At 49.3% G+C, this 16,833-nt stretch overlaps 1 protein-coding gene across 2 annotated transcripts in view; it reads left to right on the forward strand.

Moving 5' to 3' along the window:
• Positions 1-16,833, forward strand: part of LOC111153888 (transient receptor potential cation channel subfamily C member 6) — a 103,871-nt gene that overhangs the window by 55,207 nt on the left and 31,831 nt on the right. Inside the window, exon 4 of one of the 2 annotated variants that reach the window (XM_022513178.1) lies at positions 15,196-15,955. In XM_022513178.1, coding sequence (XP_022368886.1) covers positions 15,196-15,955 — 760 coding nt within the window. Of the gene's footprint in view, positions 1-15,180; positions 15,956-16,833 lie in introns of both variants that reach the window. The other variant, XM_022513177.1, reaches the window with a different exon arrangement.

The raw sequence follows: 16,833 nt of genomic DNA on the forward strand, positions 1-16,833 counted from the left end.
TCATTCACTTTGATATTAACTATCAGTGAGATGTGCAGAAAGTCGTGATATAGAAAATGTTGGGGTTCTGAGCCAACGGCCAGAAAAGAATTCTTGAGACGTCTCTGGTACAAAGAGGTGCTTTTATTAAAGCATGGGGACAGGACCCCAGGGCAGAATGGGCTGCACTGGGGTCCTGAGGAGTGGCTGAGGAGTGGCACATTGTATACTTCCAAGTTGGGAGTGGGGTAGGGACAGCGTGTCTCTAAGGGATTTGGAATCAAGTTTTCCAGGACCCTGAGGGGCTAGTTGTTGGGAACAGGGCATTTATTACTCTCTAGTAAAACCCTGAGTCATGAGACCCTTCAGACTTATCGGTGGGCCGTATGCTAGGGGAATGATTGCCAACACGTATCTCGGGGCTTTAGAGATAAAGAAAGTTTCCAAAGGAATTTTTGTATGATAAAGTAGACTTACAGGATCCTGGGGGTGGGGAGGGGAGCTGGTCAGGCTAGGATTGCCTTTTGCCCTTAGCAGAGTATTAATATGGAGACAGCTGTGTCCCTAGAGGATGGTCACTCTGCCTCTTTCAGGGACTTGTCAGTGGGCTGGAGGTAGTGAGGAAATATTGTTTTTCTTCTGCTTTTAAGAATGTAGCAATCTGTACTTAGCTGATCCTTACCCAAACTAGGCAGGCTCTAGGTCAGCTTTCTGGGCTACGGGTGAACATTTTTCTGCTTCTATCCCTCATCAATACCAGAAATTTGCTAAGAGAGTAGATTTCATATACTCTCAACTCAAAGGAAAAAACGTAGCTATGTCAGTAGATGATTAAGTTCATAAACTTGATTATAGTAAACATTTCACTGTGTCTATCAAATCACCACGTCATATGCCTTAAATACACTAAGTACATGCATTCTTTATTAAATAATAAAATAATAAAGAAATACTTATCGGGCAAACATGCCATTAAAATTCTGGATCTCCTATTTAAACAAACCAAATAGCGTTGTAGGGAATTGTGCCACCTACCTGCAGATAACCACTGCTGTCAGGGTTTGTTGTACTTGAGAGATGGAAGTTGCACGTACAGCACTGTGTACCGACAGAATATACATGCACCACCTACCGGGGATTGTTCACTGTTTTGAGAAATGGGGGATCTGCCATCGAAGCTCTTGCCATGCGGCACAGCCCCATTCGAAGGTGGACGGCCTGTCTCTTTGTCTGTCGGTGAGTTTACCTGAGTGGCCGTGGTGGGCCTACAGTCCAGATCTGTAAAAGGAAGCCCCAGGAAAGATAAGAGATCGATGGGATGGAGACCCCATATGTGGGACGTGGACCGGTGGGGCGGTGGGGGGGGCAGTGAGCAAAGGAGATGAAGGTTTCCTGAATACATCACCAGGGGGTGGCTGGCAGGACTGGGAGGCAGTGGGCGGGGCTGTTTTTAAAGCAGGAAGTGGAGCAGGTAATTGTGTCTCGTTGTCAGTAACCTGTCGGTTATGTAGGCCTGTGGGTGGTCTGAGCTGGGTCGTCCCGTGTGTTCAGCCTGGTGGTCATGATCAGCCTTTCTCCCTTCCATCCTCAAGCCCGTCTGCCCAAAGGTGGTGGCTCCCCGAAGAATGAATGAGAGGCTACTTTTAGATGAAAGGAATGCTAGTGAGTCATGGGGGGAAGGCAACTGGCTGGCAGTGAGTTATTCTCTGTTGACTTTGGCGAACACAAAGATGGTCTGCTGGGAGAGATCCCTCCCAAAGTAGCAGCCATCATAACTTTAAAATAACAAAGGAACACAGGGAGAAGTGAGAGAGGGAAGAATATTTACTCCAATGACATGGAAGGGTTAGAAAATTTCACATAGAACCACTGTAACCATTCTTAATCTTTTGGTGCAACGTTAGAAAAATTTTAAATGACTTTCTTTTCTACTTGTCTTAAATGATCATTGCAAGTATAACAGAGTATTTGAGTTGTGATTAGATGTACTTTTTATCTCAAATGTACGACCACTGAAATGGTTTAGTCTGTCTTTCCTAGAATGCGTTAGCTCCGGTATGACTGATTCAAAATGTTTCATGAGAAAGAGGAAGAGGCAGTGGGAAACAGTGCCAGGTGTTGAGTTTCTAGGCTTCCGTGTATCCTTGGGATGAGAAAAAGAGGAACGGGTCACTAAACCACACAGAAACCATGTCTGTGGCGTGAGCTGAAGACATTGTCGGGGAGAAGCGCCTCTCTCTGCCCTGTGGCCCTTCTAGCTGGACTTACAATCGAACTGACAGGAGACAGATGATTGGGGAGGGCACACAGACATGGGAGTGGAAAGTCAAGGAGAAAACTCGGAGCTTCAGGGAGCTCAGGAGGGGGTCGGGTTGCGGGAAGCCCATTAGCAGGGAGGTGAGAAATGTTTGCAACAACGAGGTTTCCCTGGGATGCAGTTGAGTTTCTTGGGTGGAGAGGAATCTCTGTGAATAGCTGTCTTCCTGTACCAGCCGGCAGTTGAGGGGAAGGTAAAGAGATTTTCCTGAATCTGTTGGGTTTGGATTGCTTTTACTCTATATCATGGTCCTACAAAATGGCCCGTCTTGGGGCAGCCTGCCCTTGGGCCCTACAACAGGGGTGATCAAAGTTCAAAATAACCACAAGAATGAAAAGTAAACGTATTGGATCCTAAGGCAGGATCTCCCATCCCCCGGCCCCGCTCCCCTCTATCCTGGCCTGTGTACCTAAGGACAAGCAAGGACGGGAGCGAGAAAAACTGCAAAAAAGAGATTAGAAGAAAACTGGTAAATAAGCTGGGCTTGATCTAAAACTACGGCTGGAAGGGACTCAGCTGACCCTCTCTCTGAAGAACACTAAAAACGAATCTGCCCTGGGAGGTCAGAGCTAGACTGCAGAGAAAGACTTAGAAGGTTGCAGGGTTGGAAAGAGTGTTCTTCAAAGGGCGCACTGTCTCCGGAGAAAGGCAAAAGTGAAGTGAGAAGTGCCTTCTGGCCACTAGGTAGTGAGAGAGCAGAGAGCAAGTGGGAAGAGGTTTGGTCTTGGAACTGGGTAGGCAACCAGAACCACAGCCCCACCTCCCGCCGCCTGGGCAGCCAACAATGCATGGCAGTCTCGGAGCTCTGGGGCACTCACAGAAGACGGTTCCACTAAGCCAGAAGTCTTGCACAATAATAATAGTTTTTAAAAAAGGAACAGTAGAAAGTTCCAGTTGTCCTCCATCCTCACTGCAGCATGGTAGTCATTCTTGTTAATCTGGGCCGTGCTCGCAGGAGGGCCGTGCTCACAGGAGTGCTGTGCGTCTCATTGAAGCCGTCATTTGCATCTCTTTCGTGGTAACAACACTGAGCATTTTCCTGTGCTTATTGTCATCCATATGCATGTTTTGGTGACGTGTCTGTCAAAATTTTGCTTATTTTTAATTGGTTTTATTTCCCTTTTTAAATTAGATTTTTATTATTGAATGTTGTATGCTCTTTATATATTCTGGATATAAATCCTTTATCAGATAGGTGATTTGCAAACGTTTTTTCCAAACTGTGGCTTATTTTTTTATTTTTTTAACAGTGTCTTTCAAAAAGTGGAAGTTCTTCATTTTGATGAAGTCCAACTTACCAATTTTTTAAAAATTCATACGTCATGCCTTTAGTGTTCTATCTAAAAATGTTTGTGCTGGGGCACCTGGGTGGCTCAGTTGGGTAAGCATCCGACAGTTAATTTCTGAAAACTGGTGTGTTATTGATTTGATTACTTCCTTCTGGCACGAGAAATCCTAAATGAATAGGCTGGCATTTTATAGGAAGTGAAGCAGATCAGGTTCTGTCCCCAGAGTGGTCCGTGTCTTTCCCCTCAGCCACCCGAACGATGCAGGAGCCTTATGAAGAGTCACTGACTTCATAAATCAAGGAAACACTTCTCTGAATTTAGGTCTCTGGTGGCAGAGATACTTTGTGTCATGTGGTTGTCACACATTTGGTTATTAAGTGTCATTCTAATGCAGAGTAAGGGTCGGTTCTTATAAGGAATAACATTGTTTGAGAAACTCAAGAATGTGAAAAAACACGATGCTCTCCCCTCACTTTTCTGCTTCCTTTCTGTTATTCGTTCATCTGCAGACTCGTAAGGCGCTTCGGCACCGTAGTTCGAGGGTGAGTGCAGGCTTTAGGAGCACGCGTCCACGGGAGAGGCAGGGGAAGCACACTATCTGGGAGCGAGGCGGGAAGCCCGGAGCACGTGCCAGGCCAGCGGGGCTGGAGCACAGGGCACGCCGACGATGAGGACTGTAGTAAGGCAGTGAAAATGCACGTTGGTGTGCAGAGAAAGCAGTCCGTGTGTTTTGGGCCACGGTGGAGATCGGACGAGGTGGCTCGGGGACACTTAGCTGCCGTCTTGTTCATTCGGGCTGGAACGCGCTCAGCAGGGACGACAGAGAAGGATATTCAAAGTCCGTCCTAGATGAATCAGCTCCAGCTGGAGTCCGCAAGTCACGCATCGCACGGCAGCCCTGCAAGGTCCGACCTGGTCCACGACCACGCCTCGCCCACCCACGTTCCAGCCCCGGCATCCGAGGCTCGGAGGGACGACCTCGGAGCAGGGCGAGGGTCTGGGCTCCTGACACAGCCACTCCTTCTTCAGGCCGTGTTCCTCCAGGACCCTCAGGCTTCCTGCAGCAGCCTCAAGTCCAGATCCCCGGAACTCTGCGCTCAGCAACTCTGAATTTGTCCTCCATGTTTCTAGACGTGGGACCTTGGTTGATACAAGCTCCAAACCCCTCAGAACAGAACTCCCTGGGCTGGAGACCAAACCCTTGGGTTCTGAAGCATGAATCTTCTAGACTAGACTCCTTAGCTCCTGGGGGGTTTCTTAAATGTTCCCCTTCCTCCCTGAGGTACAAGTCCCAAGTGCTGACCTGAGAACCCCAGTGGAATCCACAGCCCGGCCTTGAGCCCTGAGCCTCCCCACCTTCAGGTCAGCTGAGCCAGGAATCAGAAAGTCCTTGGGGGAGGGAACCCTGGGGTTTGCAGCTGTAATGGACACCGCTCCCTTTCTCTGGATTACTGGCCTAGGGACAAGTACGGTTCTGTGTGCCCAGCGGCTTCTTCTTCTCCGCCCTCCCCTCAGCGGATGTCTCCCTCCTGCTTCTGTCTTCAGAAGGCTCTCACTGACGCTCAGACTGCGTTGAGAACTACTTGCTAAGTTCTGTAGTCCATGGTCCCGTTCCTTTAATAAGAGTCAGTGTCCTGTAGTGTGTTGTGGACTGCTCTCTTTTCTGTGCTCGTTCCCTGCTGTCTCTCCTTTCACATGTCCCATGTGCCCAGCACAATGCCCAGAACGCTAAGGATTTGAGCTGATGAATGAATGAACGAACTGTTGAGCCCATGATGGTGGTTGGCAGTTCGAAGGCTGTGTCAAAACTCATCCCCCATCAGCAGGGACAGGCATTCCAGAAGTGTGGCTTCCAGACAAGGTGACCCGTGGGCTGTGTCGTCCAGCCCTCTTCCCTGTCTGTTCACTGTCCCATAGGTGCGGGCTTGGGGCGACGTGGCGCCTGTGGGAGAGGCTGGAAGGATGTCCTCTCCGCTTGCTGAAGCCCGTGTCCTAGCTCTGTTAGTGCCTCGGTCGGTGGCTTCAGCATGTGCCGGATGCACAATTCCAATGCCAATGTTCCCGTGACGTCACAGTCCTTCCCTTCGGACCCTCATCTCAGTCAGAGTGGCTCGTGCTGAGCCTCATGTGGGGAGTAACTTAACGCAGGTGGAAGAACCCTAGTTACAGGCTCATTTTTAAAGACGCTGCCTGGAGTCGGATGCGGGTGTTTCCCCGACAGCGAATAGACGGGAAGACAGCTGAGAGAGATGAAACCCGATACACCTGTGATTCATGACAGAAGTTTGTGCACTTGCCGTCGTCTCTGTGCACACGTTTTCAGCAGCGGCTTCTGCAGGCGTGAACTGTGGCGAGGTCAGGGTCACTCTCAGAGCGTGTGCTGGGGGATGCTGGCTTGGCCCCCGGGTCCGCTCTCCACCACGCTCACCGTCCTCTGCCTGTGGGGGGTGGGCATCAGTGCAGACGGCGTGGGCAGCAGCCACGGGCTCCTTTGTCCCTGGGCTGAGCCGGGTGCAGCCATCAGAGGCCCCCGTGGGACGAGAGGGCAGGAGAAGGAGGTCAGCGGACCAGATCGCTGGCTCTCTCTTTGAGGGCTGGTTGTCGCCCTTACTGAAGGTCAGAGACTCTGGGACTGGCCCTTGTCTTACAGTTACCCTAACTTCAGTGACCGTCTCATCCTTACGTGACTTCTGGACTGAGCATGGCGCCATGTTGGATTTCCATAATTCCTGCCACCGTTCCCAGCGTCGTCCCGTCCAGCTCTGCGGACCCCCCAGAAGAAGTGGCTGCTTCTCTCCTGCCTGGACTCCGCCTTATACAGAGTTCCGGGTGGAGTGAGACTAGGTTTCTATTAATAGAAGCAAACCGTTTAAACCTCTTTCTTTGATGAGATAATTGGGATAAATTTTGCTTGTATTACACCTAAGTTTTTTAGTTTCCTTGAGGGTTCTTTATTAAGATCACTTAAAGTAGATGCATGTGCCCAGAGAGCTACCTACGAACGTTCCAGAGGAAGACTCGCAGGTGAGTGGTCCCTGAATGGGAGGGGCTCCCAGGAAACCGACCTTTCAGACTTCGTTATTTTATGAACAATCTGTACCTGTTTCCTTGTTTACTCTTGTTTCCATTCTCTCACAGAGTCAGGTTTGTTTGCTTGTTTCTTTCTTTCTTTCTTTTAAAGATTTTATTTATTTATTTGACAGAGAGAGAGATCACAAGTGGCAGAGAGGCAGGCGGGGTGGGGGGGTGGGGGGGAAGCAGGCTCCCTGCTGAGCAGAGAGCCCGATGTGGGGCTCGATCCCAGGACCCTGAGACCATGACCTGAGCTGAAGGCAGAGGCTTAACCCACTGAGCCACCCAGGCGCCCTAGGTTTCTACTTTATAAAAGCAAAATGTCAACTGCTGATAAAAATAAACAAAAATGTGTAACATACAGCAGACATGCTGGCTCCCAACGAAAGTGATGAGCGGTTGGGGTGTGCTGTCCCTCATTGAACTCGGGAGCAGCGTGATCCGTGTGACCGAGCACACAGGAAGACGGTGTTGGAGGGGAGGGGACGCCTTCAGGGGGAAATTAAAGCTGACCGAGTCAAAATCAAGACTTGCTCTCTTGAGACCCCTCTGGGAGTCCCCGGATTTGGGACCACATTGTGAACATGTGGGTATGCTGTGTAGGGTGTGAAGGAAACGGGGAGAGAGCAGGAAAGGTGACAGGGAAGGACACGAAAAACCTCCACGTCTGGATCCAGGCAAGTCACAAGGATGCCGTTAAAAAGATACGGTTCTCTTGGGGCGCCTGAGCGGCTCAGTGGGTTAAAGCCTCTGCGTTCGGCTCAGGTCATGATCCCAGGGTCCTTGGATCGAACCCCACATCAGCCTCTCTGCTCCATAAGGAGCCTGCTTCCTCCTCTCTCTGCCTGCCCCTCTGCCTACTTGTGATCTCTGTCTGTCAAATAAATAAATAAAATCTTAAAAAAAAAAAAGATATGGTTCTCGGTTTCCTCTGTCAACCTGGTCTGTGTTTGTGGGGTTGTGTTTGCCTTAACGGGACACAGTGGGCTCCAGGGTTTGAACGTTATTCCTCTTGCGGTTTGTACTGTGCCTTTCCGCTAAGCACAGGGGATCTCCTGGTGAATACGGCAAAGCCGTCCTTGCTCTCCTGGGACACAGAAAACCACTCTCAATGTTTACTGCTCCCTCAGCCCTGAAGGGAAGGCCAGGGCTGTGTGTGGCCAGGGAGGAAGCGAAATAAAAACTGCCTCGTTCTTATAAAGTTAGAAGAAAAGTGCTTTTACCATGTATCCCCCTAAAGTGGTCTGCACATTTGCTGGTTGTGTTGACTCTTACTCTGCAGATACTCACGTCTGATTTTCCCCACGGGTCACTGTGCAGGAAATAGAAACGATGCTCTGGAATCCCTTCCATCCTAGCTTTGCGAAGTGGCAGTATCGTAACCAATGAGGTTTATCCGAGGCGCGATTATTGGTAATTGGAATCCCCTCCGTCCTCACCTCCCGGCACACGTCTGGCTGTGGACATGGCTCTTCCCGGGCTGCGGGCATAGCCGTATTTTTCATGTGTCTGCTTCAGTACAAGTGTGCTTTCACTTGTTAGTGTCAAGGGTTTTTGAAGCAAAAAGCAAATCGTTAAGCCACATACTTAACATAAAGCTTGGTTTGCGTAAGAGCCGTTCCATTTGGCAAGAGCACATCATGCTTGATCAGGAAATGGAGGAATGAAGGCGCACGCTCTCGGCTCCGAGCACGCAGTCCACTCTGCTCCGCGGCCACTTTGCGCTGCCGGCATTTTCAGTAGTGATGGACTGTTCCATCCCTCCCTCTCTGGGGCAACAGGCACTGTTTTGCCAGCAGAAAGAATCAGGAAAACGAGGTATGTGAAAACTGTCGATGTTCATGGCCTGGTCAATATTTGTGTACCAAGGGGGCATGGCTAGTGAGTGACACTCCTTCCTAGAACTGGTGTTTACGTCTTGTGATAAAACAACTTTTTAAAATACAGACATGAAAATGTAGGTCACTAAAGACCCAATCATGCTGCATATGGCTAAGTGGATGGAGAAAAATTCTTAATACATATTTTTCTTAAACAGAAGAACTGACTTGGTCAAAGTGTGCCCTTCATCTCTTCTGTTGACTGATGTGTGGCTTTGGGTGGCTGTTCCTCTTCCTGGTAGATGGTTCGACTCGGTTTCTTTGGGGCTAAGGTACAGTCCTACAACACAGCCTTATAGACTCCGTTCTCTGGGCAGGGGGGCACTTATAATCCAGCGGCACCGAGTATCGCCTCGAAGGTGTTAACTTGTGAATTCCTTGAGTTGTTCTACACGTTCTGCTTTTGCATTTGGAAGGTAGGGATGGAGCCAGAGCACGTGTGACCAGAGGCAACGCATGGAGGGTTTTCAGACTGCAGTTCGGGAGCTGGGAGACAGCCAAGGGTACGTTTCGTTGGGTCGCCTTGCTGGCAGGCCTCCCTTGACCTCCCGGCCCCTGCGAGGAGGACTGCCCTCCTTGAGCCTGTCGTGGCCGTCTTCCTCAGAGCATCTCACGTGCCCCTCCCAACACTCTGCCCCGGGCTCCCCGTCGTCCACAGGGTGCTGACAACATGATGATGATAAATAAACCGTATCTGAATCGTACGCCTCTCCGGTGGGTTAATGTCAGTGCTTGCCGCCAGGAGCCGGAAGATGCTTTGAAACGGAAGGAAGCATTCTCTGTGGAAATGTTTTTGCTGTCTCCTCTGAAGGATGGAGGCGATAGGTATGAAAGCCGTAGCAGTCTGGAAGGAGACGGATATACCCTTAGGAATGGGGGCCTGTCAGCGTTGAACCTTCCCTTGTCCAGGCAAACAGGGATTCAAGTCATAAGTCAGGATCTAAAGTTCCGGAATTAAAGACGTCACGACTCCACCTCAGCGTCAATTTAGAGGTTTTTGTGCAAGAATCAAACCCTGGAAACTGAGACATGAGTGAAGCTACCGATAATAATCTTTCTTCCTCTGAAAGGACAAAGCCGCTCAGTCTCCGTGGCGGTCCTTGCCTTTCCGCCTGACTAGGCTGCGAGGTGCGAACGCCGCGAGCTTCTTGCTCCCGGGAGCGCAGACACCCGCGGCTCTGCGAAACCGCGCGCCCTCGCTGAGGTGCCGCCCACATTTGTCATTTCGGTTGCCCTGGAAGGGTCCCGCGACATCGGCTGGAGTGACCGTTCACCCACCCTTACTGAAGAGCAAGAACAAAACAGAGACGTGGCTCTTGAGTTCTTGGTAGTTGGTACCATTTGTGCTTTGTTGGTTTTGTCTTAGTAGCACGAGAACTTCCCCCACGTGCTCACTCCTCGCACTTCCAGAAATCCCCTCATCTTAGCTCTTTTCTCCTTTGATTTTAGTTTTTCTTTCCCAGCGTGTTACCCATGTTCTGCAGACGCTTCCCCCGCCTCAGGGTCGAGGCTCCTCTGGTCCACAGCTCCTAAGCGGGTGGCGCGGGGAGGCAGGGCTGGGTGGGTTCTTAGAAGCCAGAGGAGCAGCAGAGAGAAGGAAAGGGGGCTCAGAATCTCCGAGGGACGACGACGGATGGGGTCTGCGTGACCTCTTCGAGGGTCTACCTAATGCATTCTGTTAACGCAGAGATGACGCTGCTCTTCCAGAAACTCACCTCTGAGAATCCCTTTTTGCCAAAACCGACATTAGCAAATGGGGAAGAATTACACTCTTTTAGAAAAGTCATTGGAATTAATACTTATTTTTTAATGGAAAAGAATATCTACTAAGGTCCACTAGCTTTTTGAGGGAAAACTCTGACATGAAATATAGAGTACAAAATATTCATTACAAAGCAGTGTGGGAGTAAATTCTCTGAATCGTTCGGATCTCTGTAGTCTTTATCACTAATGTCTCTGGATTTAGGTAAGAGAAGATATGTGTCTGTGAAACCAGCAAAAGTGTTACAAAGGACAAAAGATGAGAATTAAAAACACAAGATCAGAGAAAAACTTTCAAAAGATTTATTAGAAGATAAAGTTAAAGAAATGTCCAGATTCTAAAGCAAAAAGCCACCAAAAAACAAAACAAAACAAAATACAAAAAATAAAAAACCCACAAAACCAACCAAACAAAAAAACACATGAATTAACTGGAAAATCAGAGAGAAAAGATAAGAAAACTAAATAGTAATCCCAGAATGTCCAGCATCCAGAAGGAGTCCCAGAAATAACCATGGCCTTCAGAAACAAAATTACCAGAGACATCAGTCAACAATATTTCTCAGAAAAGAAAAAGAAATTTTCTTAGAAGAGGCCACATTTTTCCAGATGAAAAGAATTACTGGGTGCACAAAACCGTGGAGGAAAACAGATTCCCTCCAGTAAAAAACTATGTAATTTACGGCATCAGAGGCAAAGAGAATATCCAGAATGTTATTTCCCAATAGCACCGTAAAAATTAGAATCTAGGGCATCTGGGTGGCTCAGTCGGTTGGGCCTGAGCCTTCAGCTCAGCTCATAACCCGGGAGTCATGGGATCAAGTCCTGCACTGGGCTCCCAGCCCCACAGGGAGTCTGCTTCTCCCTCTGACCTTCTCCCCTTTCATGCTCTCTCTCACTGTCTCTCTCTCAAATAAGGAAATAAAATCTTAAAAAAAAAAAAAAAGCTAGAATCTAGTAGAATAATTCTTCCAAAATTACTGTCAACCTAGAAGTCTCTATGCAACCAATATAGCAATAAGGCTGTTGATTCTACAAGGTCACTTCTAGACATGCAGCATCTGAAGAGATCTGCCTTCCACGTGTCCTTCCTCAGGCAGCTCCTGGAGGCTGTGCCGTGCTGGAACACAGGCATGACTGGGGGTGGGGGGTCCTGGGGTACCGTACACGGGGGATCCAAAGCAAACACAAAGTGCAGAGAATCCCTGGGAGGAAGCCAAAAGAAAGATCCAAAGACAACACCTATTCAAGTCTAGACTGCGTCCGGGTCCAGCTAGCAGACCCCCTTCATGAAGCTCAAGTTAAACAAATACGTAGTGTGCTGGATGAATTACAAGGAGATTCAGATTGAAGGAGAGTAGAGTTTTGTTGATCCGGTCATAGGTACACAGAACATGAAGGGTATGAATACAGAAAGAGAATTTTTAACCACAGGGGGTCAGGGCACAGGGAACAAGGACAGGCACCACGTGTGCTGCGTGTCACGACCGGGACCAGCCCCACGTTACTCGAACACCATAGTTATGGGTGAGACGTGTGCTGTAACTGTGGAGTGATGGGGCCGTGCGTGTGTTTGTGTGTGTGCCTGTGGGTGTGTGAGGGAGGGAGACTGTGGAAGGGAGCTAAATGCTCAGCTTCCGTGGGGGTCCGCAGATAGAGACAAACCTGGAAAATTAGAAGTCACAATGTTACTAAGTTACATGGACACAAGGACTGAAATTACTCAATAATCAGCTAAAACAGTTGACATTACTGCCTTGGGATCAGCAAGAGGGGAAATGAAGAGCAAAGACTTGCTGGTTTCCTATAACATGTTTGTAGAGTCCTTAAGTTGTGCGCATGCGTGACTTTGATAAAATTAAAAATGAGGGCGCCTGGGTGCTCAGTCGTTAAGCATCTGCCTTTGGCTCAGGTCATGATCCCAGCGTCATGGGATTCAGCCCTGCATCCGGCTCCTTGCTCCGCACAGAGCCTGCTTCTCCCTCTGCCTCTGCCTGCCTCTCTGCCTGCCTCTCTGCCTGCCTGTACTCACTCTCTCTCTCTCTTTCTCTGACAAATAAATAAATAAAATCTTAAAAAAAAAAAAAAACCAAAACAACACCTCAGAAGGGTTTACAGTGCATGCCTAAGTAGGGTTATAGATCGTTGCACAACTTGATATTTAATTACCTCTTTACCCACGGTGGCAATGAGAGAGTCTGCAGAAGGCAATTTAGTTGTTGGCAAAATTGAGCACCTTTAACACTGAGAAGCTTTAACTTTCTTAAGTGAACAAAGACTTGATAAAGACGAAACATAGAGACTTTGGCTTTCTGGGTAGATAAAAGAAAGAAGAAACTTTGTTTATGATTTCTTACCAAAACCAGACCAACGATCCAAGAAAACTTTGTCTCCCTAACAGAGAGAAAAGCCAGATCTCAGTCTTACACTAATGTAGTTTTATTTTTATTTTTTATTTATGTTTATTTATTTTTATTATGTTCAGTTAGCCAAACTACAGTTTTTAGGGTAATGTTCAGTGATTCATCAGTTGCGTGAAACACCCAGTGCTCATCACATCACATGCCCTCCTTCATGCCCATCACCGGTTAACCCAGCCCTTGACTCTCCCCTGCTCCAGCAACCAGTCTGTTTCCTGGAGTCCAGGGTCTCTCACAGTTTGTCTCCCTCTTTGATTTCTTCCCACGCAGTTTCCCCTCCCTTCCCCTGTGGTCCTCCGCACTATCTCTTATGTTCCATGTATGAGTGAAACCATGTGATAAGTGACTTTCTCTGCCTGACTTACTTCACGCAGCATAATTCCCGCCCCCCCGCCCAGTTCCATCTGTGTTGGTACAAAAGTTGGGTATTCATCCTTTCCGATAGTTGAGTAAAATTCCATTGTGTATATGGGCCACATCTTCTTTATCCATTCGTCTGTTGAAAGTCCTCTCGGCTCCTTCCATAGTTTGGCTATTGTAGACATTGCTTCTATGAACTTTGGGGTGCATGTGCCCTTTCTTTTCACTACGTCTATGTCTTTGGGGTAAATACCCAGTAGTGCAATTACTGGGTTGTAAGATAGCTCTATTTTTTTTTAAGATTTTATTTATTTGACAGATCATAAGTAGGCAGAGAGGCAGGCAGAGGCAGGGGGGAGGCAGGCTCCCTGCTGAGCAGAGAGCCTGATGCGGGGCTCGATCCCAGGACCCTGAGATCATGACCTGAGCCAAAGGCAGAGGCTTAACCCACTGAGCCACCAAGGCACCCCTGGTAACTATTTTTAACATAAAGACCTGCTTTAAAAATTACTGGGATTGTGGCATATGTCTAGCCATTGGCCCTTGACATGATTGATTGGTTGATTATGTTTTTATTTTTAAAGATTTTATTTATATATTTTAGAAAGAGAGAGAGAGCAGAGGGAGGGGAGCAGAGGGAGAGGGATTTGTAGAGCCTGATGCAGAGCCCAGTCCCATGACCCTGACATCATGACCTGAGCTGAAATCAAGAGACAGACGCTTAACCAACTGAGCCATCGGGCGCCTCTCTGGACATCATTTTTTGAATTTACAAAGTTATCTCTTTAATAAAACATCAGCCTGGTTAATTTTGAAGAGAGACCATGGATGGCTAAAGGGCTCCGTGTTGAATCAGTCTCTGGAAAACATTGGTGAAAACGGCAGCGTACTCTTGGAGCTGCTCAGAGAACCGTAATCCGTTTCTGTGCTGCTGACCTCTTGCTACTTCTTTGGCCATCGTACTATCATAGACAAGAGATTTGGTATTGAGATGGATAAGGAATCCTAGAGAAAGATAATTAGTCCGCATTGGAAGGGAGGATCATTATGGGGTATTTGGATTGATTTAAGTTCTCTTCCTGCTGGGAAATTTGTGACAGTCTTCAGAGGGATGGCTCTAGAAACATTTATAAAGACAGGGAACAGCCATCACTTCTATCATCAGTCACACTTTTCTCCTTTTTAGCCCCTGCCCCCGACTCCTAACGTGGCCCTTGTGGCCCTTTCCTGTTCTGCAAGGAGTCACCCATTTCAGGCCGATTGGTGACAGTGATAAGGATTGAGCCTTAAACCTTGTCATAAATTTATAAATCAATAAGAAAAAAAAAGCATCATTTGATTAGAGAAGGGATCACTTCTCGTTGCCCAGACTGAGGGCTTACATGGAAGGCCAGCCCCTCCTGGACCACTGTCTCCATCACGGAGATGTTCTTTTCCCCCTATGCCTTAATCACCGTGTGCTCATTTCCAGTGATTTTTAGAACACCTCACAGAGTCCAAGTCCTGCCAATGAAACCTGTGCTGTAGCATCTCGTCGATACTCTGGAGAAGCTCTCCACCTGCCCCCGACCTCTGTCCTGCACTCCCCACACACACCTGCGCCTGAGTCCTCATCCTCCCATGTTTAGCCTGTAACTTTGTCATGGAAGCATCATTAGGTGACCTGGCTCGGGGCTTATCATGACAAACGGCAGAAAACAAGGCACTGTGCTGATCCCCCATTTCCCTCGAGACTGTAAGATTTATAAGGACAGAAAAGTTCCTACTTTTCTCACCATTGGTTTTTCTGGGCCTTATACCCTCTGTGACTGAAATACACCTGTTAATCCCCATGCAAACGGCCCAGAGAGATTATGGGAATTGCCAGTCTGCACCCCAAGTGGAAACTTCAAAATTCACGAAGTGCCTGACTTTCTTAAAGGAGAAACAAGCTCTTGGAACGCATTGACAGATAAACACATCTTCATTTGTGTTGCAGTGCTCTAGAGACGCTGTGGCAGCATCCGATAGCCTTGAGGGTTGCATTAGATGAACAGGAGGCCGCCTGGCACAGTGAAAAGCTCCTAATAGGATTTGTTCCCAATCTTTCTGCTTTATTACAGCTGGGACGCTGACAGCAGGCTGGCCCACCGGCGGCAGACGATTCTCCGGGAGAAGGGGAGAAGGTTAGCCAACCGGGGACCTGCCTACATGTTTAATGACCGCTCCACGAGCTTGTCGGCTGAGGAGGAACGGTTCCTAGACGCCGCGGAGTACGGCAACATCCCAGTGGTGAGGAAGATGCTGGAAGAGTGTCTGTCGCTGAACGTCAACTGCGTGGACTACATGGGCCAGAACGCCCTGCAGCTGGCCGTGGCCAACGAGCACCTGGAGATCACGGAGCTGCTTCTCAAGAAGGAAAACCTGTCTCGCGTGGGGGACGCCTTGCTCCTCGCCATCAGTAAAGGCTACGTTCGGATCGTGGAAGCCATTCTCAGCCACCCGGCTTTCGCGGAGGGCAGGCGGCTAGCCACGAGCCCCAGCCAGTCTGAACTCCAGCAAGACGACTTTTACGCCTACGATGAGGACGGGACGCGGTTCTCTCACGACGTCACGCCCATCATCCTGGCTGCCCACTGCCAGGAGTACGAAATCGTGCACACGCTCTTGCGGAAGGGGGCTCGGATCGAACGGCCTCACGACTACTTCTGCAAGTGCGGCGAGTGCAGCCAGAAACAGAGGCACGACTCCTTCAGCCACTCCAGATCCAGGATCAATGCCTACAAGGGCCTGGCGAGCCCAGCTTACCTGTCGCTGTCTAGCGAGGACCCGGTCATGACCGCTTTAGAGCTGAGCAATGAGCTGGCGGTGCTGGCCAACATTGAGAAGGAGTTCAAGGTAGGTGGTCCTCGCTGAGGCTTGACCCTGCAGGCGCCGGAGTCCAGGGTATTTTTAAGCTTCCGCTGGGCGCTCAGCATTGTGATAGTCACTGTGGGCAGGAAGTAACTGCATGTGTTCTTTGAACAAGCTCTTTGTCAGAATGAGATGTGGTAAAATTTTTAGAGATGTTCCACTGTACACACTTTGTTTGCTCTAATTCTCATCACAGCTTTGACAAGATACTGGTTGCTTCTCAGAGGAAGGGATGGAGGCATAGGAAGGTGATGGAGGCTCATGACCAACGACAGGGGATTGGCGGAGCTGGGCTCCGGGCGCGGGCACGCTGTGCTCCAGCCGGGCGCTGTCTCCCGGGGGACGCGTCTGCATTCAGGGCACGGCGGAAGGTGCTACTGAGGCCAGAGAGACGAGTGAGCCGGAGGAAGTCGTGGCGTGACCTGGGGGGCGGAGAAACAGTTACGGTGCAGAGAGAAGTGGGAGGACTGGATGAGCTCCGCAAGCCGGGGGGCGCAGTGTTTAGCTCAGCTGGGTTCCCAGGGCAGGGAGGGTCCCATGGCATTTCAGCTGTTCCGGGCAGAATGCATGGGGTTCGGGGATGCCAGGCAGGGACAGCTACGTCAGGGCAAGGTCAGAGCAAAAACAGAAGCTTGTTGCTGTGAAAGTAGTCCTCACGCAGAAGGAACATGGAGGAGTCTTGTCAGAAAACGTGCGTGGCGGGAGCTGCCGGAGGCTGCTCAGTCTGCCTGCTTGTGCCGCTCTCAGAGCAGGTGAGAGCCCGGTGCCCAGCCCAGCTCCCACCGGTCACCTCTTCCCAGCTCGGAGGTTGTCTGGCAGATGCTCGGTTCTAATTTGCTAATGTGTGGGGTGACCCAGCGTTA

The sequence above is a fragment of the Enhydra lutris genome, unplaced genomic scaffold (genome assembly GCF_002288905.1).
Source record: "Enhydra lutris kenyoni isolate GAN:26980312 unplaced genomic scaffold, ASM228890v2 scaffoldscaffold34, whole genome shotgun sequence".
In the NCBI taxonomy this organism is placed as follows: domain Eukaryota; kingdom Metazoa; phylum Chordata; class Mammalia; order Carnivora; family Mustelidae; genus Enhydra; species Enhydra lutris.